Source organism: Podarcis muralis, chromosome 14, assembly GCF_964188315.1.
Source record: "Podarcis muralis chromosome 14, rPodMur119.hap1.1, whole genome shotgun sequence".
NCBI classification, from domain to species: domain Eukaryota; kingdom Metazoa; phylum Chordata; class Lepidosauria; order Squamata; family Lacertidae; genus Podarcis; species Podarcis muralis.
In genome coordinates, this window is record NC_135668.1 from 22,302,680 (window position 1) to 22,321,318 (window position 18,639).

At 47.1% G+C, this 18,639-nt stretch overlaps 1 protein-coding gene across 6 annotated transcripts in view; it reads right to left on the reverse strand.

The window, feature by feature from the left end:
• AKAP13 (A-kinase anchoring protein 13) overlaps positions 1-18,639 on the reverse strand; it is a 245,561-nt gene that overhangs the window by 109,735 nt on the left and 117,187 nt on the right. For all 6 annotated transcript variants that reach the window (XM_077918966.1, XM_077918969.1, XM_077918967.1 and 3 more), the window contains exons 7-9: positions 15,948-16,137; positions 9,531-12,393; positions 1,384-1,460 (exon numbers count right to left, since the gene is read on the reverse strand). In XM_077918966.1, the coding sequence (XP_077775092.1) occupies positions 1,384-1,460; positions 9,531-12,393; positions 15,948-16,137 (3,130 nt within the window). The remainder of the gene's footprint in view (positions 1-1,383; positions 1,461-9,530; positions 12,394-15,947; positions 16,138-18,639) is intronic.

The following is an 18,639-nucleotide window of genomic DNA, read 5'->3' on the forward strand; positions in this document are numbered from 1 at the left end:
GAGTCTATCACTACAGCAGAACCACACACAAGACAACGGCAACAGCTGGTAAATTTTGCAAGCTGTTTTTCTAAAGCAAGCAACCTTACAGAATGAGATCTTATGCCTTGTTGGGAGTGTGATTCCTCCAAGGGACCCCAAGTTATCCCAAGTTGCTCACACCAGGTCTTCAGATAAAAGCACACAGGCATAAAGAGTCCAAAGAATTTACTGAAACAGAACAGAGCTCTCCTCGTTGCTTTGCAAGCATCCAATGTGGTTTCAGGAGGGTGGGGTGGGAATTCAGAATAAAGAGCACAGCATCATGTCCCATACATGCAACTCACTAGTCCCAGGTATGTGATGCCGCAACTCAAGTTGACACTAAACAGCTCTGTGTTCAATCAATGCTTAGACAGGAAACCCCATTTATATAACGCATTCCAAAAAGTCTGATACCTAAGGTGGAGCTACAAGTCTACGTACCCTTAACAAACTACAGTTCCCAAGATTTGGGGGTGGGGGGGAGAGAGAATGCACTTTACATGTGTGGTGTGCAAGAAGAGACTCGGCTCACTTTAATGCAAGAGGGTAGGTTGAAAATAAGCTCTTTTTCGCCGAGCAAAGAGCTGACCAGATAATAAAAGTGCATCCTCTGAATCACGTGATAAATGGAAGGAAAAGGGGGCAGATTCAGCTGCCAGTTGCTGGTCACTGGCATACACAAGACAACTCAGTGGAGGAGGAGGACCAGAAACCAAGGAAGCGTGTTCAGAAAAGATCAGAGCAGTCATCCCTTGACTGTCAGTCTAGCTCTCTAAGCTACTCTGGACCAGGGCAGTTTCTTTCATCTAGCACATGTCAGTGAATCACCCCAAGACAAGCAGGCATGCAATGACAACTCCATTCTTGGAGTAGGACAGGAAAGATCAACCCGCAAACTGACTGGGCATAATCCGCAGGAATTTTTCCAGAGAGGGAGCGAGAGAAGGCTAATTTATCACCAAAAAAATGAGATTTAGTGCCTGTACATTTTGCTTTGTATCTCAGGTTCTACAAATGCTAGAAACTTATTATTTTCTCCTTTTTTGAGAAAGCAGAGAATCTGGGAATTATTGCGCACAGACAGCAGGCGGATGGGTGGATTGGTGGGGGAAGAGAGACAGATCACAACAGCAAAGCAACTGGCCCAAACTATATTCCTTCCACCATGAGACCAAAAGATCTCCCAGAAACAAAACATCAACTTCAGAAACAATGGTGTTTTCCACAAAAGGGAGAGAAGGAAAACTTGAGGTCGGCTTCTTCATAACAAGGGCAAGGGAGAGAAGGAAAATGGCCATTTACGACACAGAGATTTACTTTCAGACATGATTGAAACAGGGGATATACACAAGAACTCACCATTCCTTCGGAAGCCGAGCTCTCAGCGAGGTCCCTCAAGAAACCCACCTCTTCTTCGGTCTTCATCTGTACAGCCTCTGCAGTGACAGAAGGAGAACAGTCATGGGGCTTTTCGACAAACTTCCCTTCTCGCACCACCAGTACTGCTGATACAACTTTGCTCACCCAAATGCATTCTCAGTCACTCAGCAAGCTCTTCCAACCAACTCCCCCCACCCCACCACATCTGCTTTCCACACAGCTGGTTTGTTTTATGTCATTTCTTAAAAACAGCTTGATTTTTCAGTAACTCGAAAAGGACAGCACAGTGTGCTGAGAAGCTTCAGGACAAAGATAATACCGGGGTGTGAATTTGGAGAGCAGGCAACAAACAGCTCATTGGTAGAGCACACTTGCTTCACGTGCCGAAATGTCCCAGGTTCAATCACTGCCATCTCGTTTCAAAGGATGTGGTGGAATTTGATGAGAAAGACGTCTCCCAAACAGAGTAGGGAACCCAAGGCTAGCTGGGCCCATGGTCTGACTCAGTAGAAGGCAGTTTTGTGCGCTCATGTGACAACAGCTTAGAGGCATGTTTTTGTACATTTGATGAGAACTTTTTCTGGCTGCTACTGTGACCCACATTGTACTGGCCTGCTGGGCTAGCAACTTTGCAGAGCTGGCTTGGCAACAAGTGATGGGCTGGCTGTTGGGACCATCCTCTAATACTGGGGTTGGGTGCCTTCTTCAGGCTGCATTCCCTCCCACACAAACCTCCACTTGTCACACATCAGTGGTGGGCAGGGTCAGGAGGAAGTGTGGGCAGAGCAACTAATGTACACATATTCAAACACCCTCTCTGTTTAATAGGTTATTGTATTTTAGTGTTCTGTTGGAAGCCGCCCAGAGTGGCTGGGGAAACCCTGCCAGATGGGCAGGGTAAAATAAATTATCATCATCATCATCATCATCATCATCTTCATCTCTGTATCCTCCCATCCAGACAAGCAAGAAGCCCTTTCAGAATCGAAGGACACGTTTCAGCCAGGCAGAAACACTTAGGATTTGATGCAGGGCCAGCAAGGGCTGTGACCTGGGGAGAGTTCCAAGGGCAAGACAGACAGGGCTGGAGGGCCACATTTGGCACCCCGGGGCCCAAAGTGCATCACCCCCTGCTTTAAGAGACATTCAAGAAGGAACACACATACAGAAACTGTTCCTTCAGGTTGTCTAAACAGTGACAGATTGAAGAGATCGAATGGGAGGAAAGAAATCAAAATTTGGTCTGACCTAGCAATGTCAAAATTTCAATGCTGGATTCAAATTATTTAACACACACATCTAGCAATCTGGGGAGTCGTCTTACAAGCCTGCATAAAGGTACCCTACCACTACGAATAGGAGTTTTATCAGGCAGCAGCATCCCCCCCCCCCCAATGCCGGCATAATTTGCGAGGGAGGCACTTCTGGTAACACAGCTCAACATTTTGACAACTTGGCAACAGTTGTAGAAAGATCCAGAGAAATAACGTTGCATTGTTGTTGTTTGGTTGCGAAGCCCCTCTCCTCTCACACAACAAAAGGAGCTGCCAGAAGAGGATTTCATGTTTGTTTTTGTAGCGTAGCGGTTACTTCTCCACAGACTCAAAAGAAGTGCAACTTATGACTTGGCAAGCAAGAACAAGCTCAGCTCCAGCTCAGAACAAGCATTCCAGGCATCCTCGGCCAACAAAATTTACACACTTACACACACACACACACACACACACACACACACACACACACACACACAGTGGTACCTTGGTTTATGAACTTAATCTGTTCCAGAAGTCCGTTCTTAAACCAAAGCGTGCTTTCCCATAGCAGCGGGGGACTCAATTTTCAAATGGAACACACTCAACAAGAAGCAGAACATGTTCTGCTTCCAAGGCAAAGTTCACAAACCAAAACACCTACTTCTAGGTTTGCTGCGTTCTTCATCCAAGTTGTTCACAAACTAAGCTGTTCTTAAACCAAAGCACCACTGTATATATAAAGTCGTGGTGATTTGGACCTTTCAGCAAATTTTGCAACAGAACCTTGGAGATAGAAAAGGGGAAAGAAAACCCAACACACTTCATCTCTCCAATGAGAGTTGGAAAAGGTTAGAGAAAGGGATCAGGGGCTCAAGGGCAACCTTTGGCCACTACAGATATTGTTGCACTCCAGCTCCCAACAGCCCTCAGTCGCCATGGCCAATAGTCAGGAATGATTGGCGCTGTGATATAGCAAACATCTGGAAGGTGCCGGGCTCACACTACCCATGCCACGGGAGGAAAGTCAAAGGTACACCGGTGTCTTTAGTTTGGAGGAGGGAGAAAGGATGGGGCACTCATGAGAGAGAATTTATTATAATCAGTCTGTTCCTCCCCACTCCCCACCCCAATATAATACAGCATGGGAGAGAAGCATGGGGGTTCCCCAAAAAGAATCCCCCAGCAGGAAGTGCTTGACTGACAGAAGGAACTATTATTCACCTGATACATAATCAACTTACGTAATCCCCAGCTGCAAGATGTGCTGAGGCCCACCAGCTGAAATGGCTTTCAAAGGGGTTGGAGGCCTATCCTTCCACAAGTGGTGGCACCCCAGCTATGGAACTCCCTCCCCACTGCGATCTGACTGCCCCCTACATTGCATGCAGTCAGATGGCAACCTCTTTGTTCCAACAGGCCTTTGGAGCGCAGGCTGCAATCTCATGGCAGTTTATTCAGTTTTCACAACTCTTCCTTAGCTGTTAATGCTCTGCATTGTATTTGAGCTTTCACATGACGTATAAGCTACTTCTGGAACTACAGTGGAAGATAGTTCAAAATCAGTGCTCATTTCCATGTTATTTGCTTCCAGGGGGGAAAAAATCATTTGCAAATATGGAAATGAATACTAAAGATGTGTTATATTCCACTACAGTTCCATGATTCTTCACTTCAGTTCTGGAAGAGACTTTTATGTTGTGTGAAAGCTCAAATATAATGTGGAAATTAATAGTCAGAGAAACATTGTGAAAATGGAATAAACTGCCCATGAATGCAGCCATTGTAAAACACAGATTACCACTCAAAGACTCAATGAGATTTACACAGATTAAAACAACACAGATAAAATATAGAAACCGGGGGAAATAAAAGATAACAATTAAAAAGTCGTTAAACAATATTAAACAATTAAAACTATTTAAAATGATCTATTAAAATACAGATAGTAAAAACAGCACATTGCTATTTAAAAGCACCGTTAGTCACTTTCCTCACAAAAGTGACCCAAAGTGGCTTTAAAACACATAAGCACTTATATTTGCATGATTTAATGTCAAACAAATTAATGCTAGATTCAAATTATGTAACATAAACATCTAGAACCCTTGGAAGTTACTTTCCATGTCTGCATAGATGCACCTCTACTAACTCTCTGTATACGTTTAATTTTCAGAACTGCAGAGGTGGAAGGATCATCTAATCCAGGCACGTCCAAAGTCCATTTGTGGGGCCTAATCTGGCCCCTGTGGCAGTTTATGTCCTAGAGTAAAATCCTCAACAACTTTGGGGCAAAACCATGAAAAAAGCTCAACAACTTTGGTCTGCCCGCACGGCCCTTCACTTCATCAAATCTGGCCCTCTTTGAAAAAAGTTTGGACACCACTGATCTAATCCAACTAAATTAATATACAAATACAAATTTGTGCTCGTGTAATAATTTAGTCCGTTACAATTCGCATTGTGCTTACGTTTGATTTTTAACATTGTACTATTTTGTCGTTAGCTACCTGGGCTCTCTTAAAGGCTGGGCAGCATCAGTAGCTGCAACATCACCACCATTCATGGTTAGAAACAGGACAAGAACAGAAGAGCCTGCTGGATCAGGCCAGGGGTCCATCTAGTGCAGCATTGTGCTTTCACAGTGGACGACCAAATGCCTGTGAGAAATCTGCAAAGCCGGACCCGAGCGCGAGAGCACTCTCCCCTCTTCAGGTTTCCAGCAAGTGATGTTCAGAAGCATTTGTGCCTCCAGCCATGGAAGGTGGCCTTTTAGTCTGATCCAGCAAGGCTATTATTATTATTATTATGCAGCTGGACTCGGCAGAAAGGGGAAGGAGACCACCTTTCGCCTCTGCAGCCGGTAAAGCAGCAGGAGAAAAGTGTTGTGACCTCACCTTCTCTTCCCTCTCAGAAAAGCAACAACAAGCCGGGAGGGAGGAACCAGAAGGTGCTCCAGGGATCAGCAAGGAGGGGCTACCAGGGGAATAGGAGGCAGAGGAAACGCGCAAGGCGGAAGGGGTAAAATGAAGGCTATGGATGCTGTCTTTCCAGGGTGTCAATGCTTTCTCCAAGGAGCCTGTTTGCCACACGCTGGAGGCAGAGGGGCAGATGGGCACAGTATGAGCAATGGGAATAAATAAATATGGGGCACACTCTAAAGCTGTAGAGATGAGACACAAGGAGGTTTTCAGAAACACGGAAAAACTGTGTTGCATCCAATGTTAGTCACACTCAGGAGCAAATGGACATGGCAAGGCCCCATCTGCTCTACACATTTAAAGCAGCATCATTTGTGGTCAGGACTTTTATTGCCTGAGTTCAAATACTCAAATTGGCCACAAAATTAAGGTCCGCTTCACATTAAGGCCCTTCTGTCGGCACTGTGCGTTCAAAGCCGCATCGTACCACTTTTAAGGGTGTTGTGAACCCTATTCCCCTGACAAAGCTACAATCCTCAGAGTGGATTAACAGGCAATCCCTTTTCCCAGGGAACTCTGGGAAGTGGAGTTCTGTGAGGAGAATAAGGTCTTCTAACAATTCTCTGCTCCCTTGACAATCTACAGCTCCCAGAATTCTTTGGGGGAAGCCCTTGCTGTTTAAATCGGTACAATACAGCTGTAAATATATAGAGCAGATGGGGCCTAACCTGGGTCTATTAATTAAGATGGGTCACCCTACAGTGATTAAACTACATGCTACACTCAGCTGTGTCATAGACAAGGTGGCATGCCTTTGTTACTTATTATATATGTATGGATTGCCTCGTAAAATAAATTATCTAGGCATCAAACAAATAAGAGAGTGTAAAATAAAAGCCATAAAGTCATACTCCAAGAAAACCACAGTAAGTAAGCTTAAGAGAGGCAGGCCGGCATAAAACCCCACACCCAAAACAGCACCATAAACTACTAGATTCAGCACAGAACTAAAATCAATCACCAAATACAAACATTAAAACCACCAACCATACTACAGATCTTTAAAATCCAGGGGGAAACATACATGCTAAGCTGGTGCCAGAGACAGCAATATGAGTGCCAGCATTCCATAACTGGGAGGCCACCACAATAAAAGGCCCTGTGCTTTGTGGCCATTAAAACGGGTACTCTCTTGAAAAGCATGCATTGGTGAGTACTCAGGAGCAAACTTCATCTCAAAATCCTTGCCCCATTATCCCATTGTGAGCTGTTAGACAAATCAAGGTAAACGAGGCAGGTCTCAACTTTGAAAACGACTCTGCAGATTCTGCCAGTCATCCCTGAACGAGCCACTTGGCAAAGATGCCTAAACAAACAACCACCCTCTGCTTTGTCAATTTCCCCCTTGCCCGACTGCCTGGAAACAGTGCCTGCTTTGCATAAGCAAATAGGTCCAAGGCTTTTCAGAGACACTCTGCAACAGCCTTGCCCTGAGCTGGTGCCCTCCATCTGCTTTGGAGGGTTGTGGTCCAAAACATCTGAAGGGCATCAGGTTGAGGGAATGTTGCACTACCCAAAAGCAAAGCAAAAAACAACAGCAACAGCTACTTAGCAGACCCAGCTCTGTTATCGGTGAACACCCTCCTACCTTTTGGCTGAGAAAATGGCGGCTGCTGGTGTTGACAGGAGAGGAACGCTTGCCTCTGCTGTGCTCTGGCATGGTAGGCAAAACTACAGCTGAATCCTGTTTCTGTTTGTTCTCTTCAGCTGCCCAAGAGCCAACGCCAAACTGCACTTAACAAACGGTGCCTGGGCAAAAACAGCATCTCTCCCCACCCACCCCTTCCAGTCCCAGCATCAAGTTTACAGCAGGTGCAGAGCAGGAAGTACTTCTAATTATAGGCTTCCATTCTCAGCCGCTGGCTTGCACCTTCCTACACTCTCTGGCCAACAACACTCCCCAACAAAGCTGTTTTGGATGCACTGACACCTTTCTCTCTGTTTAAGCTTCCTGCGAAGCCCACCACAGGCAGATAAACCCCCTCGCTTTCCTGAGTCCTCCAGACCTTTCGAGAGACGCAGCAGCACTATTATTAGCCACTTGCCAGCCCACCTGGTGAGCTGTCCTTAATTATATCTAAAAGCCATCACTGGGCATGGCGCTTTTCTTTTTAGCTGAAGTTGCAAATGCGGCAGCGTGGCTTCCACCCTTCACCTTTTCCTATTATTCCCTGCACCCATCAAAAGTTTCCGAGAGGGAAAGGTGGAGAAAGAAATTTTAGGAAGCAGCCGCTGACGTCCGGAAGGAGGAGGAGGAGCTCTCACGAAGCCAGGACTCCAGTGTCTCCCTTGCAACCACTCCCATGCTATTGAAACATCAAACTAAAAATACAGCGCAAAATTAAAGTGAAATGGGAGCTTGTTAAATGCTGAATCACGCCAAGCAGAGGTGGCAGCTAGATTTTCCACTTTCACATTTAGTTCTTTTTTTCTTCACCACCTGTACACATGGCCCTAAGACATGTCAGCAGCCAGAAACTACTCAAATCTTTTACTCTCTTTGCCAACCAGATTATTATTATTTTTGAAAGAGGGGAGGTTTAAGCTTTTATTTCATGCACATGCAAAAACACCAGCACTTCGATTTGCAGTTCTACTTTGTCTGCTGACACTAATTTGTTGCAGATCAACCTTTGCTTGAGATGGGATGGGGTTGCTTGCCACACCTGTGATTCCTCAGGGCAAAACAGCATAATAGCACCAGACACCATACACATACGCACACAAAAAAGGGAGGGGGGAGGGAAGGGAGGAATCAGCTGTTTACATTTTAACAGCTGTCTGAGCAGGTGGGGCCCCAAAATCCTGCATTAAGACTATCATTAAGCGTTGCTAAAGATTCCGCCTCTAGGATTTCAGCTCAGATTGGAAAAAGTCCCTCTCTTTCTCACTTTTTTAACCTTTTTTGTTTTCATTTTTTAAAAAGAAACTAAAAAGTGTTCAATGAACTCTTGTTACAGAAGAGGCAAAATGCTTTAATAAAGGCACCCGACCGGTTTGTCCTGATGCTGTCAAGTCCTCTCCTGTCAAAGTTTGCTCATCAGCCAAAATCCATCAACCCTTTGTTTTGTCAAGTCGGAAATAAAGGCTTGAATCCCAGATCCAGCTCTTAAATGTGCTGGGAAGGGCATAATTGTGTTCAGTCAGGGTTTCAGAAATGCAAAAAGGGGATCCGGGTGGGGGCAGGGAGGGGAGTAAGACTCTTTCTCTCACTGTGCTGTGTGTGTGTGTGACCTAAAAGTACCACATTTAGAAACTGGCAGGCTCAGACTGGAAGGACACTTTTAGAACTTCAACAGCTGACATGAAGGAGAAGCTTCACACATACCCCTTCTGGGTTCTCCAATTCCAAGTTAGCAGAGAAAGTTAGCACAAGCGAAGTTTGGATCAGCTTGGGTACTTGTCTTAGAAGAAAAAACATAGGGTATAAAGCCCCAGTTGCTAACTATTTAACCATACATATCCTCTCTTAATACAATAAAACATTTAGTGTTTGCTATCCTGGGCTTATTTATATAGCAGCACAGATGCACATTTATGGCAATTATAAGAAGCAAAAAAATGAGGACAGGGCGAGGTCTCTGCCTCAAGGGGCTTACAATCTGAGTTTCAACTACAGGAAAGAGAACAAGCAGCAGGGAGGGACAGGAGAGAACAGCCAGGGAGACATAAGATTCTCTATGGATTGTGGAAATGCAGATTCTGGGAAATTGCTGAAAGGTTCCATGAAAACAAAATAATGGAAGGAAGATGGAGGAGAAGAAAGGAAGTGATAACCTCATCCCCTCTTTCACACACAACAAGTCCCCATGAACCAAGAACACATTCCCTTTGCTTGCCTAGGAAAAATACAAATCCCATGGCGCTATCGTAGAATCAGTCTAACTTCACTTACCTGCAACAGGTGAACAGCTTGGAAGTGCTGGGCTTGCAGCTCCCTCCGTCAGTCCGCCAGGCTGCAAACTTAAATCCGCTTCTCCATTAGGGATGGATCCAGCATCCGCCGCATGCTGTGCCTCAGATCTGGACTCTGCTAAGGGGGCGATTTCCACAGAGCTTCCAGCCGGAGACACCAAGGGACCACATGCTTCTTCCACCGCTGTCGCCTGATCGGCGCTTGTAACTGTCTTGTCAACATTATTCACCAAGGGACCATCAGCTTCTTGAACAGAACCTGCTGCCTCCCCTTTTCCCAGCGGCTCGGCAGCCACGCGGGGAGAGGGTTGCAAAAGCTGGGAATCCTGTTCAGCTTGGCTTTCCTCCCCTGTGCCATTGCTGGGCTGAGCTAGGCCCTCCATCTGGGCTGCTTCAACTCCAGGCCTAGCTTCCCCCTCGCTGGCCAAAAAGAACATTTCAGAGCCAGGGTCCCCATCGCACGGGGGCTCTTCGGCAATCGGCTGAAGCAATACTCTGGAAGGCAGGTTCTCCACCTCCTCCCCTCCTTCCCGTGGAAGAATGGCTGCAACAGGTAGATCGCTAGTGACCAAGGGGGCTTCCATTAAATCGGCAACCCCACCAGGTGGAGGGGCTGCACACGGATCTGGGCAGCTGGGCTCAAGTTCTTGGTTCAGCGTAGCATCGGGGAAGGGGGCCTCGCAGGGACACAGAGAGCTATCCTCTGGCGGTCCAGGGCCTGGCAGGGCATCCCCAGAGATACACGCCTTCGCATTCTCATCGGTGCCTGAGCTGGAGGCTTCTCCCTTCAACCCCGGTTTAGCATTACTTTCGTTGCCTCCCAGCTCCTTGCCCTGACGACAAGGAGCAGGGGATTGCACAACAGCTGCTGGTGCCGGGCCCTCCGACAAAGCCTCCTCTTTGCCAGGCAGCTCCTGTCCGCTTCCAGGCAGCTGTGCGGAAAAGCCCTCTTGGTTTTCTCCCCGGTGATCCACCAGAGAGAGAGTCTCTGCCGTTTCCTCGCTGCAAACAGGGCTTCCCTCTGCGGCAGCTGCCGTCGGCTCTGTTGCTGTCTCTGCTGCTGCTGCTGCTCCTGCTCCTACTTCCTGGATTTGTTTGGATTCTCTATTATGAATAGCAGAGGGTGTGCCCATTACATTATCCTGTGCACACTCAGTGCCCTTGCCACACAAAGGTAGGGCAAGGTCCTGGTAGTGCAGAGATGCCTCCTGGCCAACAGGGGCCGCTCTGGCCTTGCTCTCCTGAGCGACGATCAGCTGGGCCTGCTGGATCGCTTCTTCGACAAGCAAGGAAGAAGCCAGGGCAATGAATTCCTGAGCGCTTTTGCTAAACCGGTCCAGCTCTCGGCTGCTTTCCTCCACCTCTGCCTGTTTGGGAAGGGGAAGAGGTTCCTCTTGGGCAGCGGACAACACTGGAGGGCTGAGCGAGTCTGCCTGCAGTTCAGAGGCATCAGCAGAATCCACACACAATACAGGGGCGCTAACTTGTTCCTCAATGTTGACAGCTCCTTTCTGAGCATCGCAAGTATCAGATGCCCCCTGGCTGAGGCTGGTAGAGGCAGCACTTCCTCCACAGCCACAGCTAGCAGTTTCGGTTCCCGATTGCATCGGCTCAAGGTCTTTTTGCTTATCCCCCACCTCGGCCACAGGCTCTGTTCTCTTATCAGTGATGCCAGGGGCTTTGGGCTCCACCACAAACGTTCGACCCAACTCATCATTTTCCACATTGGCATCAGAATGAGTGTCAGCAGGCAGGTTTCCACCTTCCGGTTTCTGCCCACACTCATGCACTTCCACCCCAGGGTCACGCTTTGGAGAAGACTCTGAAATCCCTGTCACGTTCACTGCTGCTGCCGTCGCTTCTGTCGCAGGGCTCGGGCTTGTGCTCTGCGCCTCCTCACCAGGAAGCTCACAGCCCTCCGGACACTTTGTAAAATCCTCCTTCCTGCTGTCGCTGGGAGTCTCTGATCCTGCTGTTTTGCTACTTCCGCTCTCAAAAAGACTAACACCTGCGCCACTATCTGCAGGTGCATCACTCTGTAGATCCACCGCTTCACCCCCCTCACCTTTACGGGTAGCAGAAGCAGCGCTGTCTCCTGGGAAGTTTGCAGCAGGCTCTCTCCGCACTGCACCGGCTGGAAGCAAAGTTTTCGTGGCTCCAGCAGGCTCACAATCCCTCTCCCCATTCGCCACACGCTGCTGGGTTGCAGCATCCGCAGTCCCCGTACAGCTCCTGCATTCGCCCTGCCCCATGCTTGCATCCTGGTCCTTGCGGGAAGTCGGAGGCTTCGAAGGGACACTTCCAGCTTCTTTCACTTCAGCTGCCTGCACTTCCTGGTCAGAGGTACCCCTTCCACACAGGTGTCCTTCCTCCAAAGCAACGCTGGGGGTTGTCATCCCAACTTCCTGGCTTGTATTTCCACAGGGCGGGAGGCCGACAGCACTGTGAAGCCCAGCAAGCGCGCTCAGCCTGCCGTCATTTGCCTCCAGTGTTGCCCCGGCCTCTACAGCAAAGGCTGACTCCGCCTCTTCCTCTTTGTGCAGCCTGGTAACTGTATTTCGACTCTCACAGGAAGACTCTGGGTTAGCCGCTTCCTCCAGCCTCAACGAATCTTTTGGCGTGTCTAAGGGCACCTTCAGCTGTCTATCTTCCTCAGGGCAGGCAAGGGCCAAAACCTGCATCGCAGCAAGAGCCAGCGGGACAGAAGCGCCTCCTTGGTTTCCTTCTGACGCCATTTCACCAGGATGGCAGCTCGGAACAGCTGTGTGGCCCTCAGCTCCCTGGCCCAAATTGCAGTCCTCGCAACTGGTTTCCTGCTCAGGGTGTGGGTGTTCACTGGTATTCTGGAAGAAGAGGAGAGAGATTTAACATTCATTTTATCCTACCATGCTCTGGAAGCAGACGTGCTCTGTTTCTGAGTAACTTTGATAGTTTTCTGCAACAGCTCTAAGTAATTGTTCATAAAAGAAACCACACACACAACAATTAACCATAGGAAGACATCAGTCCCAGGGTGGCAATCACAGAAAGATAGACCATTGGTCCATCTAGCTCAGTATTGTCTTCACTGATTGGCTCCCCATTGTTTGAGGCAGGAGCCTCTCCCAGCCTGACCTGAAGACGCCAGGGATTAAACTTGGGACTTTATGCTTGCAAAGCAGATGTGTCTTCTGTTAAGATTCTTGCAGCCTTTTACCATCCTGTTTTTCAACTAGGTTTTGTTGGAGAGCCTCTTTGGGATGTGGCCCTCGCCTCCCTTCCACAAGGGAAAAATGTGTGCGCAGACACAGGCACACACAGCAAGGTCCATTGCCCCAGCCTTCATTAACAATTTGCCTCTAAATGCTGTTGTCAGAGACAATAAGCCCCTGAGTACCAGTTGCTGAGGATCACAAATGAGGAGAGGGCTGTTGCGCTCAAGTCCTGCTTGTGAGCTTCCCACAGTCACCCGGTTGGCCATTGTGGCAACAGGATGCTGGACTAAGATGGGCCATTGGCCTGATTCCAACAGGCCTTTTATTAAGCTCTTAAAGTAGCCATGGAAGATCACCTCAAATGGAGCAGGACTGGACTCAAAGCTGCCAGCTGACAACTACTTTTCACAGGAGACTCTGTGGCCCTTCCAGCTCCTATCAGCCCCAGTCAGCATGGCAAGTGAGGAGGGATTAAGGGAGTGGTAGTCCAACAATATCGGGAGGGCCACTGGTTTCCTGCCCCCAGCCTTTCCTCTGCAAATACCCAGAGCCTCAGTGAGCTTAGTTGCTCTTGGTTTATGACGCACTTTTGCCCAGATTGACCTCCCTAGCTGCTTTTATCATTTCAGGCTGTAGGCTAGATTACTCTCTCCTTTATTATTTCCTTCCCCGGCCCCCAATAAATAGAAGATGCAATTATGCCCTGCATGAAGAAGTTGCAGGCTTTCCATGGGCACCTGACTGGCCACTGTGAAAGCAGGATGCTGGGCCAGATATGCCTTCGGTCTGATCCAGCAGGGCGGCTCTTATGCTTTTATCTTACCCTTTGCTTTAAACACGCACACACAGAACTCTGCATAAAGTAACTCAATCTCACTTTCGTGAAAAGCTGGTCTCCCTGAATTATGTTAACATCATACAAACTGAGCAATTAAAAGTAATTCTGAACAATTTGACACACCTTAGCTAGTGAACGGCATCCAAAATGACAAGGACTCAGGACACCCTCCCCATAAGGAAAGGCACTGAAGCTTTTTAGTTTGTGGGAAGAAAGACAACTGAGAGGGGACTTTTCTAGAATGATGAATGGTGTTGAAAAGAGAATTAGAATTCAGGGGACCAGGCAGAGGGTGGGCTGGGGGGGGGGGGTCAAAGTGATTAGCAGTACTGTTTAGGACAGGCCAAAGGAAAGAAGTTCTGAAACTGAGTGTTTAATGTAACATAATTTGCTGCCACAAGTCATGGAGAGAGACACTTATTTAGCTGGCTTTAAATGTTAAATTATGCAAGTTAATAGAGAAGTATTTATTAACCGTTACAGCTATGTGAAACCTCCAGCGACAGAGGCAGTCTACCATTAAATTCCAGCTGCTCTGGAGGACAAAACTGCTTGCAAGTTTTGCAATGACCCTAAGTATCTGCTGTTGAAAACAGAATGCTGGACTCTAGCTCAAACCTTGAAAGGCTTTTGTTATGTGGAGGCACAAGGAATTATTATGTCGGGCAGAGAACTGCTATCCTCTGGAAATCGTGCTGAACACACCTAGCTGCCTCTCTCCCTGCTTCTATGATTTCACCATGAACAGAAGAGGCCTGCTGGATTAGATCAAAGGCCCATCTAGTCCACAATGGCCAACCAGGTGCCTGTGGGAAGCCCATAAGCAAGACCTGAGCACAACAGCACTTGTGATTCCCAGCAGCTGAGATGCAGCACAGAGCTAGCCTTGATAGCTGCAATGCTCACACACATTTCCAAGCCTACAAACTTGACTTTTCAAAATCCAAAGCGGGGGCTCTCTCGGGATGCTGAATCCAGAGTTCAGATTCTGCGCTTGCAATGCGCACACAGATGATTCGTAGAAGTAAATGCGCCTCTACTCTCGCTCTTTGTCCCAAGTATCACCCACACGTCAGAAAAGAATAGATTTCTCTCCCCTCCCTCTCTGAAAATTATCAGCACAAGTGGACACACTCAAATGAAGCCTCAGCTGAATCTCCTGTGATTATTGATGCTGCTGCAAGGGCAGAGGGAGAATTTTCAGCTGGTTCCCAGCCAGCACCACGAGGGGAGACAGGGACAAGTGTCACTTGTTCTGGAACACAGAAGTGTCCTGGAGAGAAGCAAAGAGGGAAATGGGAGTTGTCCATCATCCTCTGAATGAAGTCATTCTGCTTCCACACAGACTGAATTGGGGGGGGGGGGGGCGGACTCAGTCCCTTTCCAGAGGAAGCCGGCAGCCTCTCAGCTGACCCTGCACGAACTGAAATGAAATAATTACAGGCCCTGGTCCAAATCCAAATTAGATTAGATGTGAAGCAAACCAGGCCTCAGAGGAAGGCCATCTAAACATAGCCTTTCCGATTTGTCAGACATGATGTACCCGTATCCAGTGCTTGCGCTATCATTTTAAAAAATCCTGGTACATGATGTGTTGCTGGCTGCACTTTACCGCTAGCTGAAAACCAGTGGGAGTGTGAAGCAACAGGTTAAAGTGTTGTTCTATTTTAATACATACACACACCCCTCTCAATAACCTAGACTCTATTTTACTAATTGGGGTTCCAGGAGCTGATGAAATCTGGACCTTTCTCAAAAGAAACACAGTGTTCCCTATTTCCTCCTGCTTAATGCAGGATCTATAACGCAAGATGCAATTACGTCTGGGGTTAAGGAGCCATTTTTAGTCTCAGGGCCACATTCCCTTATTTGAAACCTTCTGAGGGCCACATGCCAGTGGGGGGAGGGTCCAGAGGCAAAACCGGGTGCAGCAATTTATGTAGTTTTTGTACCTCTGTACAGTGAGCTACTTTCTACACACAACTCTCTCCTCCGTTCAGGCACACACGAGGCAATATCAGAGTGGAAGGACACATTCCAGCCAAGCAAAGCACTCAAGTTGCAGAGTCGTGTGAGAGTCAGGTGGCCGTGGTTCAGGGAAAAGAGCCTTGTGAGCCAAACTGGGACCTCCGTTGGGCCAGATTTGTCCTGCAGGCTGGACGTTCTCCACTCCTGCCGTAAATGCACATCATTCCCTCCCTTCCAAAAACAGGAGACAAACAACCCAAATTGTGCGTGAGCAAAAAAAAAGCAGGCAATTAAGCACCCATGAAATTCTGAACTGAATGGCTGGAAAGTTTTTTTTAACTCCTTATATAAACTCCAAGCTTAGTGTGCCAAACTGACACACTCCTCTTGCCCTCACCATGTGCTGATGGTTCTGTATGTGCGCTTGGAGGCAGACGACGTCGCTCTCCATGCTCGATCCCGCTCCTTCCTTCGTTTCAACCGTCAGGGTATAAATGTTTAGCCCCCGGTGGTACTTCACACAGTACTCCCCGGAATGCACTGTGTGCGACAAGGCGCTCCAGGAATCTGGTTCGCTGGCTCCTTCTCTGAAATGACAAACAGCACCAAAGGTTAAACCCACAAACTCGAGTTAATGCATGACAAAGTTGGCCAACGGGCTATATACTGCAGCCCAAACTAGCTTATTAATGATACAATCATTTTTTTTTTTTTATAAATTTTTTATTGCGTTTCTTTCCATAGTTTTATAGGTTACAAACAAATAACATAATTGCAAGAAACAAATTTTCCCTTTTTTTAACAACAAAAACAAACAAAAACAACTTGGACTTCCCCACCCCTTCCGATTCTGCGTTATTTAAATTAACAATGTCAGCATTTTGTTACCTTATTTCATGCCTTATTGTAACTTTCAAATGTTATGTACCCAGATTCGATATATTGTATCTCAGTTTCAATGCCTTTAAAAATAAACATAACATGTTCGATTCAAATTGTCTCCTTTTCTCTTTTATCACTTATTTTACAATTTACTTAATCATAATTGCTAAAGCATAACTTTTCCTAATCATGCACTATCTTAAGATTCATACAGCTTGTAGTATTTTTGCAAATAGTCTTTAAATTTTTTCCAGTCCTCCTCAATTGTATCTTTGTCCAGATCTCGGATTCTGCCGGTCAGTTCAGCTATCTCCATGTAGTCCATCAACTGCTTCTGCCATTCCTCCAGCGTGGGCAAATCTTGTGTCTTCCAGCTCTTAGCAATGAGTATTCTTGCTGCTGTGCTAGCATACATAAACAAGGTTCTGTCTTTCTTTGGCATTTTCTGGTCTACCATGCCCAGCAGGAAGGCCTCTGGTTTCTTGGGAAAGGTATACCTAAATACCTTTTTCAATTCATTATAAATCATTTCCCAGAAGGTCTTCACTTTTGGGCAGGTCCACCAGAGATGGAAGAAAGTCCCCTCTGCTTCCTTACACTTCCAACATTTATTGTCAGACAGGTGATGTATCTTAGCTAACTTGACTGGGGTCATGTACCACCGGTATATCATTTTCATAATGTTTTCCTTCAAGGCACTGCATGCCGTGAATTTCATTCCGGTGTTCCATAACCTCTCCCAGTCTTCAAACATAATATTATGTCCAACATCCTGTGCCCATTTTATCATAGCAGATTTAACTAACTCGTCCTGTGTGTTCCACATAAGCAGCAAGTTATACATTATAGATATTAATGATACAATCAAAGCATATCTCTCCAGCTCCTTCCAAGCCCACTCAGGAATCATCAGGAATGCTCTCTTGGAGGCGTATTATCCAAAGACAGTATAGATTACTCTATAAAAATAATCTGCTAAGTGTGGTGCATTTGAACAGGGTGACTAAGGTTCAAAATCCTACCTGTCTTTGATTGAGCTGGAGTGTGATGATGGAATACTCTATGAATCTTCTGCCTGCTCAATTCCTTTTGTAAACTGCTTTCAAGTTTCATTACAACCACACGATATTGTCAAACAAAACAAATAAATAATCCTCATTTCATCTACTTGCAGGATCACTTTACTCCATATGCCAGTCTGTGCAACTGGCACTGTCGTTGCAGGATCTCACCTGCATAGGTTACATTAACTGCATCCCTCTCTCCTCTCCCTTCTTTAAAAAAAAAAAATTGAACGGATTGCAATTCTACTTATGTAATTAACTTATTATTATGAGTCACACGACACTTTTACACAAAGAAGTGAATGGGGACGAAGTTAACAAGAGTACTGCGCTCTGCCCCAACAACCGGCTTTGTTGCCAGGTGTCCTTCTACATGATGTTATGCAATTATTTCCTTGGTAGAACAGGTAGAAGACTCGGAGGGTGCTTCCCAATGACCTGTTTACTGAACGTTCATCCTAATTTGCTTGCAGGGAGATGAGACAGCACTGGCTATTTAACAAGCATTTATTCCAATTTGCTTGTGCAGAGGTTAGATGATGCTGCATGTGTTTATTCCACACCTACATAGTGAATTTTCCCATAACTTGCCTTTTCGTCGTCGCCCCCCCCCCAAAAAAGTCTGATCTTTTGAGGTAGTGGGTTAGTTGCACAAGAGCTCTTAGACCAGCTATAATAAAGCTAAAGCTACCCCTGCCCATACGGGCCAGTCTTGACAGACTCTAGGGTTGTGCGCCCATCTCACTCAAGAGGCCGAGGGCCAGCGCTGTCCAGAGACACTTCCGGGTCACGTGGCCAGCGTGACAAAGCTGCATCTGGCGAGCCAGCGCAGCACACGGAAACGCCGTTTACCTTCCCGCCAGTAAGCGGTCCCTATTTATCTACTTGCACCCGGGGGTGCTTTCGAACTGCTAGGTTGGCAGGCACTGGGACCGAGCAACGGGAGCGCACCCCGCCGCGGGGATTCGAGCCGCCGACTTTTCGATCGGCAAGCCCTAGGCGCTGAGGCTTTTACCCACAGCGCCACCCGCGTCCCTGACCAGCTATAATAGCACAACCTTAATTTGCTGGTGTGTAACTGAATCCCAGAGGGACACGGGTAGTGCTGTGGGTTAAACCACAGAGCCTAGGACTTGCCGATCA